We start from the raw sequence: 16,561 nt of genomic DNA on the forward strand, positions 1-16,561 counted from the left end.
GGATTTTCTGAATAGGACCAGAAAGATCCCGCAAAGATATGGAAAGTGCTGGAAGATCAACTCAGATTAAGAGTGAATTTCAGAATTCACTGCCTAGAATTGATGTCCGACAAGCAACAGCCACAAGAATCAATAGACCGGTTCATCAGTAGGTGCCATTGCAAGGGCAATGAATGCGACTTTACAGAAGCTGAGCTGTCAAACAGAATAATGGAGTTGGTGATTGTATCAACACCCACTGAAGCATTTCAGAAAGACCTCTTGGAGAAAAAGAAAGGTCACAGTGTTGATACACTACTGGAAGATAGCAGGAAATAAGAAGCCATTGTAGCTGGACAACAGTACCAGCAAGCATTAGCTGTAGCCAACAGTATCCACACTGAACCAGGTTGAAATGCATGGAGAAATTGCCCTGCATTTCAAGACCTGTGCAAGGCGTGTGGTGCAAAAGGACACTGGGCCCGCCTATGCAAGAATTCTGGCTCGAAAGATGCTGGCAGAAGCCACGGTAGGACACGGGCTAACAGAAGACAGGTACGGCCACATGGCAACAGCAGCAAGGAAAGCACCAGAGACCTACATAAATGCAAGCCGATACATGAGATCCACAGCGAAGCAGACCTGAGACAAGACTCAGAGAGAAGTAGTTCTCAGACGGAAGACGAACAGGCATTCCACATTGTGAACCTGACATATCACGTTGACGAAGTTCAACAACTCGAAGCTTTTTCCACTATTAACATCACGTGCCCAAAGAAAGCTGGCAAACATGCACTCAAGGTCAAGATTGACACCAGAGCTAGTGCAAATATCCTACCAGTCCAAATCCTCAAAGCTATGCACCAGAGTCATTGGAGATAAATGATACAACCGACAACTGCCAAGTTATCTGCGTACCGTGGATCACCCATCCCATGCAGTGGCACATTAACGATGCAATGCAGCTATAACAAGTCGGCATAGAAACCACAAATGTTCTAACCTAGTAGACACGAGTCAACCAGCAGTGGCAGGACTACCAGCCTGTAAGGACCTCAACATCATAACTATCCACGAGCGCATTGCCAAAGGGAAATCTACAAGGGCCGGACTCACTCGCAGACTCCGACCAGCATCAAACGGTGCAGTCTGGAAACTCAGCAAAAGCACAACTATGCCACACCTTCACGGCTGCTCTTTAGAGAACCACCAGCACCACAACGAGCCAAAATGGACAGGCACCTCCATGAGGCCAAGTATTTGTCCCCCAACAAGTTCTCAACCTTGAGCCCAAGACCTTCAGACGCAGAGGATGAGGAGAGGAGATGGACATGCAGTGCCCTGAGGAGGCAGAGGGGGAATAAGTTGAAGTAGTGTCCGTTGGCTCTTCGCGACGAGGTGGCGGAACTTTCCAAGAATAGCAAGGCCACAAAAGGTGATCATTTGAGAAAAGCAACGGAGTATGTTAGCAGGCTGAAGGCAGAGCAACAAAAACTGAATGCAGCGAGGGAGAAACCTCAGAAAAAGCAGCAATAAATGAGATGCAAATTCCCTGAGCAAGAGTTGTCAAACCACCAAGACAATATATGGACTTTTGAGCCTCTATATTTGTAAATTTCACAATGTCTATCCATGTGTAAATAATTTTGATATTGTCTAATTTTGTGTGTTTCTTACTTTTAGCATACGAGACTTAACTTGGAAAGAAAGGGGATATTGTGTGATTGCCTTTAAGAGTGATCTCCCTTTAAGATCTTAGTATGCTAATGAGCCAAGTATCAGGATACAGTCATGTGACTCAGAGCCAGAGTCACTCTGTAACATATAGAGGAAGTATTCTGTAAATAGTTAGCTCTGCACTGCATATACTTGTTAGCTGTGAATAAACCTGTTTGAGATCTTCAACCAACTGGACTCCATGCATCTCATTAATGTTGCATCAGACAACATAAAAAGAATTCATTACAACCTCTGATTGTTACTTCTAGCAAAATCATAAGTGTGTTATTTAAGATTACTTTAGTAATAGCAAAGACAGGAAATCTTCCCATCAGGTTTACAATGCTAGTTGCGGATAGCAACCAGAGGAATCTTTCCCCTCATTAGCAACATGTTCCATTTGATCTGGATATAAATGCTAAGGTGTGAATGTGTGGGCGAACAATCCCCTTCAGCAACAAACTACACAGATAACTCTCCTTTTGACATATTGAAAAGAGTTTCTTCATTATGTTCATGTGTGATAGTGAGTCATCCATCATTTACAATATTTCAGCTGCACTATTTCCATTATAGAAACCGTTCATCAATAACAAAGAGCTCTGAGATTTCACTCTATAACTCGCTACAATGCTGTCATGGCATTTTTATTAACTGCTTATTTAAACTTTGTTTATAGTATAATTTTTCCACTGTACTGAACTATTTCAATGGCTGTCAAGCCAGGCTTCAGATTTAAAGGAAAATATTTAAAATTATATGCAAAATGTTCTTACTTTTGATACCTGGCATATACCTTATTTTCATCATTCAGTTGATTAAGATTGGCATAATGTTTGTGGTTGCCTGGTCTCCAGTGGAGCTTTAACAAGTAATGTTGTATCAGTCTAGTCCTGTGGCCGACAGCCCATTTGTTTATTAGTGCATACCACTGTAAAATGGCATGAGTTAAATTTGTTGGTAGTTTTAACTTTCAGTGGATGAAGTATAATAGGCAGCAGTTTTACACCACTGCTGAAAATTAATATTACCGCTCATTGTGTTCCCAGTTCATGAAAAGAATTCCTGATCTCCGAGAAGAGCTTCCTCAACAGGAAAGGAAATAAAAACTGAAATGCACTTATGCAATTTGAATAGAACTGGCAGAAGCATTGAAGCACTAGCTCCACTGTCTCTCTCAACTGGAGAAACCTGCAAACCGCAAGTGGCCAATTAATGGGGGCAGGATTAAAACAATCAAGCGTCTTCTTACTTAAGTCACCTATAGGGCTGAATTTATGGGCCACCTAGAGACGGGCTGGGAGGCCTGGGGGCCCATAAAATTGCTTGTGAAGGTCCATCACCCCGATGCCTTCGAACTTAGTCCAGAGCCGAGGACAGCCTTCCCGCCCAGAGGCTAGTTGAGGCCCAAAAGTGACCAATTAAGGGCCACTTAAAGGCCTCTTCCCATCGCCGTTTACCAGCAGCAGGGGGGGTGCCACCACCACGTGGGGAGACCACACAATAAAAGCAAGCAGCCTCCCTGTGGGCTTGGAGAATTGTGGAGGGGTGGGGTGGCAGCTCCTCCATGGGCAATCTGTGACCCATGGAGAGCCTCTGGTAACAAAGGCTATCCCTGTGGAATCACCCAGCCCCCACCCTCAGTTAACTCACCACCCCTCACCCTCGCCAGGCGAGTCCGCCCCTACATATCTGCAGGCCAGGGCTCCAACAATGCTCTTCTTCCGATAACTGCTGCAGTTCCAGCAGTAGCCACCGCTGTCTTACAGATGGGACCACCGTCCTTAAAGGGACGTGGACCCTGGCCACGGGTAGTTAATTGCCCGAGCAATGTAAAATGCAGCCAGGGAACCCCCAAAGGGTGAAGGCATGGATCCCCAGGCCTTTTGGGCCCAGTGTCGGGACCCCCGCCAGCTGTATAAAATCCAGCCCATAGTTTTCACCCCTTTGTAGGAAATGGCCTAAGAGACATGAGCAATGTATCTTGTGGGAAATCATGGGCCATAAGTAGTTTTGAAAATAAAGGCTTTCTAGCATGCTCTGTTACGTTATAATCTGGATTGCTCAAGCGTTTAACCACAGAGGACAATGTGGATAGGAACGAAGAGACATGCAGGCCAGCAATGAAGTATGTGCTGAATTTAACCTGATATATATGATTAATCCAAATCTCTGATTGCCATAAATAAAAGCAGCAGATTCTTGAGCTTCTGAGGAGCTGATTCCAGCCATTTGTACAGAAGAATTTTTGTTCAACTGTTGACTCTTCAATGTCATGTTAAGGATTGTATTTTTGGCTCCTTTCACTGCTGGGTCAAAATCCTGGAACTCCCTTCCAACCAGCACTGTGCGTGTACCCACCTGACATGGACTGCAGCGGTTCAAGAAGGCAGCTCACCACCACCTTCTCAAGGGCAATAAATGCTGGCCTAGCCAGTGACACCCACATCCCATGCACGAATAAAAAAAATAGTAGTTTTAACCTGGAAAACTGGAGGCAAATGGCAATTAATCTAAAAACAATACACCCCAATTAACAAAAATATTAATGCAGTGTGTAGACCTGTTGAAATTGGCATACCAGGCAAAAACATGCCTCAGCAATGATATAATATAAATATTAGCAATACCACTCATTCAACTGATAACAACTGAGAGACTATACAACACCAACAACAGCTGGTGCAAGTCTGTTGCTTTCTAGTGAATTTATGTTAATAAACTCTATGGAGACAATTTTAATTCTCTCCAGCTTGCAGGGGTGGAGCGCTAACTGTAGTATAAGAGTATGAAAGGGTTAATCTTGAGAGGATAACGATTACTACCCACCATGATGATGTAAGAGATCATGTGGGAGAGACTCGGAACAGAGACAGCGTGGCTTTTGAAGGAGACACACAATCTAGTGTGGAGTGTATATAGTTGTTATGAAATAATGATTAATGCTTAAATACTACAGTCTAGGATCATCTCTGGTAGACTCAATAAGGTGGCCGCATACAGAACCAAGCATATATCACTAATGGCCCACAAATTGTGGGAATACACTCACCACCTCAATCCCACACCATTCATGCCGACTGCCATTTTCCAGGGAGCCTCCACATGAGAAGCCCAAGTTCCTGTCTGCTTTAGACGGGAGCCTATTTTGAATATGCTAATCGAGTCCTATGATGTACAAGGGACTGCAATACAACTTTGAGGTATCAATAGGATCCATGTGAGCCATGTACTCTCCGTCCATCGGTACCAGATGTTGATCAGATTAATTAGCAATTCGTAAAAGGGACCTCTGCATACCTCTCCAAAATCGGGTCTTTTACAGATTTTTGGAGGAGCATGAATGCATCACTTGGCTCCACAAAAGTCTTCATATTCACTGACAGCGCATCCACCAACCCCTCCCACTCCCACCCTCCACCCCAGATTTTCCACCTATTCCGATTGGCATGCTGCCTGTGAATGGTGGCTTGCCAATAAAAAGTAAATAACCCCAGCCCTCGAAATTAGAGCATGGCTACCTGACCTGACCCCGACCAGACCCCACAACATGTGTCGGGTTTGGGTCAGGTCAGGTCTCTCTTCTGGGTCCGGCATTTGGGCTCGGGTTGGGTTGAGCCGGGTCGGACACAGTGCTGCCTTTTGCTCAGGGAGGGAAAAGCTTCAAAATTTGAACAGCCAGGACGTCAAGGCAGGAAACGTGCATCCGGACTCCACACTAGTCTGCAGTGAGCAATTCCATTCAAGATAGAGCACAATCTATATTCAACTTCATTCCGGTAGTCGGGTCGGGTCGGGTCGGATTGGGTCGGGTCGGGTCGGGCACGGGAAAATATCAAAGGACTTGGGCTTGGTCAGGGTCAGGTTGGATGTGGTTCTGTCGGGCTCGGGTTGGGTTTCAATTGCATACCCGAGCAGGTCTTTGCTCAAAATGTCTCAGGTCTCACGCTGCCCGCCCAATGTTCACCCAGGATTAAAATCAACGCTATTACTTCTACATTACCTTTAAACATGTTCAAAATGACTTCAATTTTGAGTGTTTGCATTTCTAACTTGTCAATTAAAAAGTAAATTAAAACACACAGTTTTTATTCAACTAAAGGAAAAGGTCATGAAGTTTGTTACTTACGCAACCCTCAGTGTCTCCAGCCTCCACAGGGATCGAGCATGAATGGACACTGCTCCACCTTCATAATGAACTGTCCTAGAAGGAAGTTGGGAGGAGACACAACTGAACTATGTCTTGGTTTTAACTTGTCGCATAACATTAGCACATCTATAATATTATTTACAAATAAATCATTGAAAAGTTTTAAAACTCTACAATTCAAAATTACTTTAATAATGAAAAATAAAGAACTAACTAATCAGACTAAGTAGGAGTAGCTTTTCATTTATAAAGAATAAAACTTTTGGGTCCTTAAGATTAAAAATGAATGTAATTTGCGACGTAAGTAAAGACTGTCTCGCTAATCTATTTCGAAATAATTTAGAGTAATGCTCCATATCTATGACAGGACAATCTAAAGTTAACAAAGGAGCAATAATAAAAAATTCAATCTCTCCCCAGTATGTGAATACACTTCTCAAATTTCTCTTTTTTTTTGTTGCTCTTTGACTTCTTTGATTACCTAACACAGCCACTGCTGGGGAGGGTTTAAAATGGTATCTGGTCACCGTAGCCTACTGATTCTTGCTACCGATATTAGCAAACGAATGCTTAACATGGTCACACAACAATCCCTTCCACTATTTTAGCAAACTGTTCACTAATTTAAAATAAACAGGTTGGTGCGTGTTTCAAAATAGCACACAGTGCAATGTCATATCAAACATGTTTATTGTTTGCCTACTAAAACTGCCAGAAGTAATATCTCAGTTAATATGTATTGACCACTGTGTGAAGCTTACCTTTGTTCAGTATTCTAACAGTTTGTAACACATTTAATGCATTAATGACACTGCTGCACATAGAGACCAGAGGAATTCTTACCCCTTTATGCTGTATACATGATGTACAAGTTTCATGTGGGAGGAAGAACTGCTCTGGTTGATACGTATACAGACATCAAGAAAGGACTATAAAGCAACCCGAGTAATCCTTCTGCCTGAGGGCAGAAATCCCTCTGTGCATCGTTTCAGCAAATTAGCAAACACATTTGAGTGAAATTACTTTGTTCACTATTGTAACAAAGTCTTCAGTTCATTTATTTTAAATGGATTAATCACTTTGTTCCGATAGATAACAGAAAACTCTACCAGCTTGTTAAAATAGGGAACATTTGGATGTTTTTATTTCATTGCTCAAAATCACTTATGAAGTAGAACATTTCCATTTCAATTTCCCAACTAAATATTATAACACCTAGAGTGGAAGTGTTGCTGCATTGTCTGAAGCATGTATAAACACCATTACACAATGTAGGGAATATCTTTATTGCACAGAGGTCCCCTCAGCATTCTAGGTGACCCATTTCTATCAGCCAGTTTCACATATTGATTCAAAGTAGGTCTATGTAAAACAATTTTACCCTGTATTAAATACACATTTGACTTTAAAGCAAAGTCATCCTGGTTTTGGATGTCAGCATGCTGAACTAGATTTTCCTCTGGTATCTGTGTATTTGAGGTATTGCTATAGTTTTTCAACTACACTACACAAACATGACTTCACCCAAAACTCTACTTCTCATCCCTGTGCTAACTGGCCTACTTTGGCTCCTGGTCCACCAACACCATGATTTGAAAATGCTCTTTTTCAAATTCCTCCAATGTCTTGGCCCTTCCTATCTCTGCAATATCATTCAATCTCTCAACAGCTCTGCATTCCTCTGTTTCCTTGTTCATCCTCCACTTGTTTCGCCTACCACTGGCGACCACGACTTCAGTCATCTAGGCTCGAAGCTCTGGTATGCTCTCCCTAAACCTCTCAGACTTTCCAACTTTTCTCCTTTAAGATACTCTGTATAATCCACCTCTTCATCCAAGCTTCAGTCACCCATCCTAATAACAACAACAACTTATATCTATATAGTACTTTTAACGTAATAAAAATCTCATGGCCCTTCACAGGGAGTGTTATAAAGCAAAGTTTGACACTGAGCCACATAAGGAGATAGTAGGGCAGATGACCTGAAACTTGGTCAAAGAAGTAGGTATTAAGGAGCGTCTTAAAGGAGGAAAGAGAGGTAGAGAGGCAGAAACGAGAGTCCCAGAGCTTAGAACCGTAGTAGCTGAAGAAATGGCCACCAATGATGAAGCGAGTAAAATCAGGAATGCTCAAGAGGCCAGAGCTGGAGGAGCACAGATGTCTCGGAGGGTTGTTTGGCTGGAGGAGATTACAGAGATAGGGAGGGGCAAAAACCAAAGATGAGGATTTTAAAATCGAGGTGTTGCTTAATCAGAAGTCAACGTTGGCCAGCGAGCACAGAGGTGATGGGTGAATAGGACTTGGTGCGAGCAAGGACACGGGCAGCGGAGTTTGTCTGACCTCAGGTTTACAGAGAGTACAATGTGGAAAGCTGGCCAGGAGTGAAATATTCACAAAGGCAAAGATCAGAGTTTCAGCAGATGAGGTGAGGCAGGGCCAGAGTCGGGCAATCTTACAGAGATGGAAATAGGTGGTCTGAGTAAAGGTGTGCATATGTGATTGGAAGCACATCTCGGGGTCAAATCTGATACCAAGATTGCGAACAGTCTGGTTCAGCCTGAGACACTTGCCAGGGAGGAGGACGGAGTTGGTGCCTCGTGGTGCCTTTATTGACTTGGTAACAACTTCTGCCTGATTATGCTCCTGTTAAGTGGTTTGGGATGTTTTTCAATGTTAAAGGTGTCATATAAATACAAGTTGTTGTTGTAATAAAAACAATTTTTGACAAGCATTTACTGTACGTGGAAGCATAAAAGGATTGAACACAGTATGTTCCTCTAAGGTATGGTCCTCTCTAAAAGAAACCAAGAGCAGCTCAGAACTCCTACTTCACATTGCAAACTTTGAACATTTGAGTTCTCTGCCCAGATATAAATCTAGCTTTACACTAGTTGTGTGGGCATTTGTCATAGTTGCTTACCTCTGTGCATGTTTAAGTTTGAGGAGCTGAGCATTCTGAAAACAACCACTCTACCCCATGGAATTGATAGCACCTGTGACACGAGGAAAACTGTACCTCGTTGGTGACAGCATTATGTTTCCAAGTTGCTGTTCAATGGAGAAATCTCACTTTATCATTCCTAGTTATGTGGAAAAAAGCCCTTGGTATTACTAAACAGAATTAAGGATTTTATTTATCGTCTCAAAAGATATTTTCTGTGCCTGATTGATTAGTCGACTCAGATAAGGAGGAATACAGCTCAAATCTAACTGACAGTGATGTATGACTACCACAGATCTGATTAGACTATTAGACCCATCAATGAGCAAAAAGGAGGCAGTAGAAAAAGGATAACTTTGTAGCTGTAGCCTCGCAATGCATTAAGACTGCCTGACATGCTACTTCCAATATCTTTACGACTTTCTCGATGAAAATAAACCATGTAAAGAGCTCACTTTAAAATGTTTCCCCTCCCTCCAACCAAATTTTATGCTTCTTGTATGGCTTTCAAAACAGCACTGTGTAAGTATTTCAGGTGTTAAATTAGAAGCACAAAAACATTCTTAATGAAACAGCGCACACTAAAATTTGCCTACTAAAGAAGGGTGCGGATATACATGACATAACAATATCTTACTGGATTTTAAATGATTTTGACAGACTAAGAGGATGAAGTTTCACTCCACTTTGGTGTCGGGTCTGGCTGTCACTCCAGATTTACACTGCAAATTAAGCATTGGTTCAAAGTGAAACCACATTGCACTGGTGCTAAGTAAATACAACGTGAAACTAGGATGTAAGGCAGGGGAAAGTAAGATCAGGCCGGGTGTATAATGGGAGGTTGACCCCTTACCGTCCATTTTGTGCACATGTCTAAGATGAATTTTATCTGCACAATTCACAAGTAAAACAATTCCCCTACTTAATTACTACCCAAGGCCAAGCATATAAAAGTATAGGGGAAAAGGGAAAGGAATTGGAATTACAGTGGGTATTTAGTACAATGGGCCAAAGCATAACCTTGTTAAACTATTAGGTAGGCTGAGTTGGTGGAAATTGTGCTTCAAAAGCAGGAGGTTGTGTGTTCTTTATTTTTTTAAATTTATTTAGTGATACAGCACTGAAACAGGCCCTTCAACCCACCAAGTCTGTGCCGACCATCGACCACCCATTTATACTAATTCTACACTAATCCCATATTCCTACCACATCCCCTGCCACCTACCGATACTAGGAGCAATTTACAACGGCCAATTTACCTATCAACCTGCAAGTCTTTGGCTGTGGGAGGAAACCGGAGCACCCGGCGAAAACCCACGCGGTCACAGGGAGAACTTGCAAACTCCGCACAGGCAGTACCCAGAATTGAACCCGGGTCGCTGGAGCTGTGAGGCTGCGATGCTAACCACTGCGCCACTCATTCTTATCCCACTACAGACTCATGTACATAGGCTGATAAATTGGGCTTGTGCCCAAAACACCAGAATATATGCTTATACATTTACAATTCAAAATATTGAGTTCCAGTAATCCTTTGAGATGGAGCCATTATTTATAAAGTATATGCTTGATAACCAACCACAGGCACATATAAAGGGTTAGCACGTATTCTTGGAAATAATACTTATTCCACTACTAATATAGTAGTGACACACTAACGAAGAATGGGTATGCTAGCAGGATTCTGAACAGTGAAGTACAATTTATTCAATCAGCTCCTATTTCTGTCTAAAGTATCACAGGGGGCAGGCAGGCAGATAAGGCCAGTTCCTGTTTGACAAGAGACACTTTGAGGCTGGTAGTGAGCCATCAACAGCAGACATGCAGTTTTCCTAATATCAGCATCCATCAGTAGTATAAAGTTGGGGATTCCACAGACCTGATACCATAAAAGGCTCACATGTTTGTGAGTCCTGAGAGATGCCATCAATACTCCACTTCTGATTTGAAGAAGTGGCAGGAGCAAAAGTAAATGAAGGAGAGAACCACATGGAATCCACAGATTTCCAACTGAGTGCAACATTCTCATAATTCTTACTTTAAGGATAGAAATAGAAAAGATTATACACACACTTAGATGACTTCTTTCTACCAATCATATATATATATATATCTGTTTTTAATGAAACAAGAATGTTTTCAGGGTAGAAATGATCCAAGTGCATAGCAGAAAACCTATCCTTTACAGTAGATTGACAATTATTTTCTTATCATCTAGATTCACAGTCAAGATCACAGGCACACAAGCTGAACTACTCTGGATCATAAGTGCAACCTCACAGCTAGTCACTATAAGCAACTGATCCATGTAGCTAGTTTTGAGCTCAGTAAACAATAGTGAAAAGGCAACTCCAGTATATACTCAGAGCTTACATATGTAGATATGTTCAGCTGCATTTCTTGCACATTTGAGTCTATTTAACTGCCGGTTCTCCCATTTACAAGTTGATAATGGCAGGGAAACAACAGCCCACCTGCCCCAAACTGGCCAGAGGCTGCATGCATATGCAAATTGGCATCGTAGAGCCCTGCAGAGCTTCCACCAATCTGTACTAGGCAATAGCAGCTTAACCAGTGATCCTTAAAAAGGACCACTGAAGGCCACTCCAAAACAACTTGGAATATTTTTAGAGGAAACTTTTGCGGGGCCAGGAGACCACAAAAATACTGTTGTCTGCTGCTGTTGGCTGAATAGGTTCCCCACCACTCCAACTCCCACCATCCCCTCTGGTGTGTCTCCTGTACCTATTTTTTACTGCTAACTTACAGCTTGCCTTGCTCACAGAGCTGCTGTATTTCTCACCACCCCCACCTCTTCCAACCCCGGTTTGGTAAGCTTCCACTTAACACTCATTGAGGGCTAAGCAGGTCACCTGAAAATGGTTTAGCTCTCCCACTGAATTGATCAGGTGTGTCCCTCGGATGCACCACTGACTTTATGTCTGTTTTGGCAAAAGTTCAAAATCACACCTAATCCCCACCCCTCTTTTAGGTTCCTACTGTGATATATGTCACTCCCTAGCTAATAAAAAAATTGATGTGTACCCATCCTGCCAACTCTTTCCATTTAGCTAGTCAGTGAATGTGCTACTCTTCACTTTCTCTCCCTCTGCGGGAAGGACCTCACCTCAACACGATGCCCCACCTTGGCAGCCCAGCCAAATATCAGAGTTCACCATGTGGTGAACTGGAGGTACAAACCCACAATATACCACCTCTTATTGTTTATTTAAGAGAAAGAAAGAAAAACTTGCATTTATATAGTGGCTTTTACACACAAAGAATGTCCCAAAACACATTATAGCCACTAAAATTACTTTTTTGGATTATTGAGTTATTGTTACGTAGGTAAACATGGCAGCTTTGTTATGTAAGCAAGATCTCATACTACAAATGAGATAAATGGCCACTTATTGCCTTCACACACCCAACTTATTGTCCACACTTATTGTCAACTTATTGCTACAACAGGCCTTTAAAATGGCACTTCAACTACTAAAGGTATCATCATCAGTTTCTCAAAGGATGTGATATCTCACAAAATCATTGGGAATGTATTCCAAGTAAATCAGTAGTGCGGATTGTACCAGATCTTTCCTGGAAGCAAGCAATCTAGTGGTCAAAGAAAAGGTTGATTAAAAAAAAACAATGATAATGCTAGCATTTCACAGAAATTTGACTGTAGAAATAGGACAATGTGACGATCTGCCAGTGTAACACCGTGAGGCAATATGTAAAAATAGATGGAAGTTACAAGAGGGAAACAGGCCATTCGGCCCCGCCAGTCCATGTTGGCTTTTTCCTTCCATGAGAGCAAACAGTTATAATAGTGCAGGAAAATGGGAAGTCCAAAACTAGGGGTAAAAAATATAAGATGGTCACTAATAAATCCAATAAGGAATTCAGAAGAAGCTTTTTTACCGAGAGAGTGGTTTGAATGTGAAACTTGCTACCTCATGGAGCAGTTGAGCGGAATAGCATACATGCATTCAAGGCAAAGCTAGATAAACACACGAAGGAGACGGGAATAGAAGGGTATGTTGACAGGGTTCGATGAAGTGGGGTAGGTGGAGGCTCGTATGGTGAAGACCAGATGGGCTGAATGGCCTGTTTCTGAGCCATTAATTCCATGTAATTCTGTGTAAAAACATAACTGAAGCATCACTTTTGGCTGTGGAGGAGTAGTTCATTCATTTCACCAGCAGAGGTGGCAGGGTCAAAGCAGAAACATGAGGCAGAATCTTACCGCCTTGGAAGATTTTCCAAGGACAGGACCAAAAGCGGGTCCTGACCCTGCTGGCTATGCTTGGCTGGCTGCCTGCCTGTGCGATCTTACTGGAAGCAGCCAATTAAGGACGGCGGGTGGAACATGCACCTGGCTGGCCCAATGGGAAGGCCTGCAGTGCTGTCCTGCCGGCAGCCCCACTGGGAGAAGTGGGTTCTTGCAGCAGCAGGGGGGAGAAACAAGGGTGCCTCAAGATGGAGGTGCCATCGGAAGGTATATGAAATTATTTAAATTATTTGTGTCTGCTGCTGCCAGGCCATCATTGTCTGCTCTGGGGAGGTGGGATAAATAAAAGAGGCCTCTTCGGACTCACGGCCTGCTGCCAGGAGGCCGCCTCCAACAACCTGGCAGGCTTTGACCACAGCTAGGGGCCCATCCGCCACCGGTAACATCCCAGCAACCTCCCAATTCTGCCCCCAAATGGCCATGTAATTGTCACGAATAGGCTTGCTACCCGCGGCTGCAGGGTGGGTAGCCACTTCCGTGGCTCACCCGCCTCCGGCAAGATCGCCCAGAGCGGGAACGCGTGGGCTCACCGACCTGATGGCGACCTTTCGGATTTCCCTCCCGCTCCTGCCTTCACAGGTCTCATTAAATTCCACCCATTAATGCTGCCTCTTGACACCACGCACCATTTATTTGGGTGTGTACAGGGTGACCGCTTAGAATGCACTGTACGGTACGAGGTGTTGCTCTGCCATCATGAATGGAGGTACGAGTGATATCTGATAATGCCCTGTGGGACGCAGTCCAAGATTCCTAACACAAAGCACTCTCAACTCACTGAACATTTCATCAGTAAACTAAATAAATAACACAACTCAATCTGTAACACATTCAGCATAGCACAAATGCTCTGAGTGTGAATTCTATTTAAATTCTATTTAAACCAAATTCATTAAAATAGACTCTTTTTTCCTTATCTTCTTAATTTGCTTCCAATCACCAGTATATTCTGAGACTTTTTTTTTGGACAGTAATAACTTGCTGACTAGTTTGTGTTGTTGCACACAAAGATGAACATGTTTGAACATGAACACATTAACCTTTGGCTTGTTATGTAGTTCTATTTGAAAATTCCTCACTGCATATCTTATGTGATTCAAATAGGATCTAAAAGGCAAAACACACACTAATCATATTCCTCTAAATGTACTGATGTTCTTGTTGCTTCATCAAGAGTCCAAGAAGCCCGCAGACAATACACGGTGGTATGCATTGCATAATTATATGTTAACTAGGAAGAGTAGCAAGCCAGTAAAACCGATCAAATTGAATTGTAACACTAAATTAAAAATATGAATTAGCAATGTAATATCTGCTGCAGTGAACTCTTGAGAATCCCTGCAATCTGGGTCATCCTAAAACCAAGTGGATAATTAATTAAATGAGTAAGAAAACCCATACAGTGACATTTACAGAGCCACTTGATAGTGATCAACTTCACTTCAAAGGTGCTTCACTCCCACATGATGCTATTGACCCCAATCCCCTGTCCCCTCCATAAGGTTTCTCATCTCTTTTTCACTTTAGGGACAAACTCTGAAAATAAATATGGCCCACTGTATACATTGTCAGCACATTTCAAGGATTGGTGTTAGCTGTGGCTCATTTGGTAGCACACTCATTTAAGTCAGTACATTGTGGGTTCACAGACCCACTGCAAAAACCCGAACACATTTAACTTAATCTTGTCTCTTTTGTTTCTCTTCTCTAGTTTTTGTTTCCAAGCGAATAGCTACACAGAGACAGGGATAAGTATAATAGCCTTGCATTACATCTGTCCCTGTCTCATTTTCTTAAATTTAAATTGCCAGTTAACCATATCAAATTCCGTTTGGCTGCTTGAATTTAACAAAAAAGTGGCATCCATGTAATTAAAATTTAATGTCATGCCTTCAACCTTTTAATGGAGACTGCAACCTGCAATAGGTTATTTAAAACCTTTAACTAACACATCTCATGTGGATCCTGATTTGACGTGTTAAATTTGAGGCCATACATACAGCTGCCTTTGCTGCAACCCTCATTCCCCTTGCCTAACAAGCCAAAGTTCCCCACAGGTGCCTCCTGCCACACCCCCAACACTTTTCCTGAACCTGCATCTTTCTCCAATTTCTGTCCTATCTCTCCTCATGCCCTCTCCAAGCTCACCATGTCTGAGACCCACCTCCTGTTCCCTTGACCCTATTCCCTCAAAACAGCTGGCCATCTAACTTCCCTTCTTGGCACCCACGCGAGCTGATATCACAAATAGTACTCTCCCTTCAAGTATTGCCACTCTCCGGGCTCAATTTCATCAGAAAATGGCGGAAGGCTATGGGATATTCCCAGAAGTGGGAATGGCAACGGTGTGGTCACCTGCCGAATGGAGACGGGCAGCCAACTAATTCAATTAACTGGCCAATTGATGGGCATTTCCCGTCACCTGCCAGCATTTTACTGGTATTGGGACAGGCTCCCACCATGTGGCAGCCTCCCAGCAGGTTTCCAGCATTGCAGAGGGGGGGGGGGGGGGGGGGCCCTTCCTTTATGGCTGCTCAATGGCTCATGGAGGGGCCTCACCAGCAGCAATGGCCACCCTCACAGCTCTGATGCTGGAGGCTTCACCCCTCCGATTGCTGGGGCCTGCCTGCCTGGCCCTGGCACGTTAGAAAAAATTCTCAACTGCCCTGCAAGGGTGTCTCAACATGGAGGCGCCCTCTTCTTCTTCCTGCAGCCTCAGCAGGGGCCACCTCTATCGGTGACGAGGCCAAGGCAGTCACGCTGCTGGCCCTCAATTGGACGGTGGTCCCAGTGGAGGCCTCTTAACTGGCAGCTGCCATTAAAATCCAATCAATTTCCCTCCTCAGCTACTGTCTCAGATTGTACCAGACTGTTTGAAAAATCAGCATTCTATTTGATATCAAGTTGAGCTTCTGACCCTCTATTCACTCCAGCACAAAAAACATCTGTTTCCACCTCAAAAACATTGTCCCCCTCCACCTCTGCTTCAGGCTATCTACGACTGAATCCCTCATCTACGTCTTTGTCACCTTTAGGCTGGATTATTCCAATTTTCTCCTGGGCAGCCTCCTATCCTCCATAAACTTTAACTCATCCAAAATTCAGCAGTCTATATCCAATGTGGCACTAAGTCCTGCTCACACATCACCCCTGTGTTCATTAACTGCATTAGTCCCTGGATCCCCAATGCTCTCAATTTTAAATTCTCATCCTCACATCCAAAATCCTCCATTGCCTCACCTTCCCTATCTCTGTAACTTCCTCCAGACTGACACATGCCGTTATTAATGTGCAAATCAGCTAGCAGGGTCAGGGGATGAAGAGACGGAGAGAACAGTGAATCTCCAAAGAATGCCAGTCTATTTAAGCCGCTCTGCCGTATCCCTTGTACAAACATCATTGAGCCATTAACCCTCACATTACATTTAAGAACTTCCTGGATATGCGCCACCAAACGTTAGGGCTCATAATTAATAACGTA

The 16,561-nt window shown here is 43.2% G+C and overlaps 1 protein-coding gene across 1 annotated transcript in view; it reads right to left on the reverse strand.

The window, feature by feature from the left end:
- ryr2a (ryanodine receptor 2a (cardiac)) overlaps window positions 1-16,561 on the reverse strand; it is a 707,940-nt gene that overhangs the window by 415,971 nt on the left and 275,408 nt on the right. Inside the window, exon 10 of the mRNA XM_068045285.1 lies at window positions 5,828-5,902. Within this exon, the coding sequence (XP_067901386.1) occupies window positions 5,828-5,902 (75 nt within the window). The remainder of the gene's footprint in view (window positions 1-5,827; window positions 5,903-16,561) is intronic.

This window comes from Heterodontus francisci, chromosome 13, assembly GCF_036365525.1.
Source record: "Heterodontus francisci isolate sHetFra1 chromosome 13, sHetFra1.hap1, whole genome shotgun sequence".
Classification (NCBI taxonomy): Eukaryota; Metazoa; Chordata; class Chondrichthyes; order Heterodontiformes; family Heterodontidae; genus Heterodontus; species Heterodontus francisci.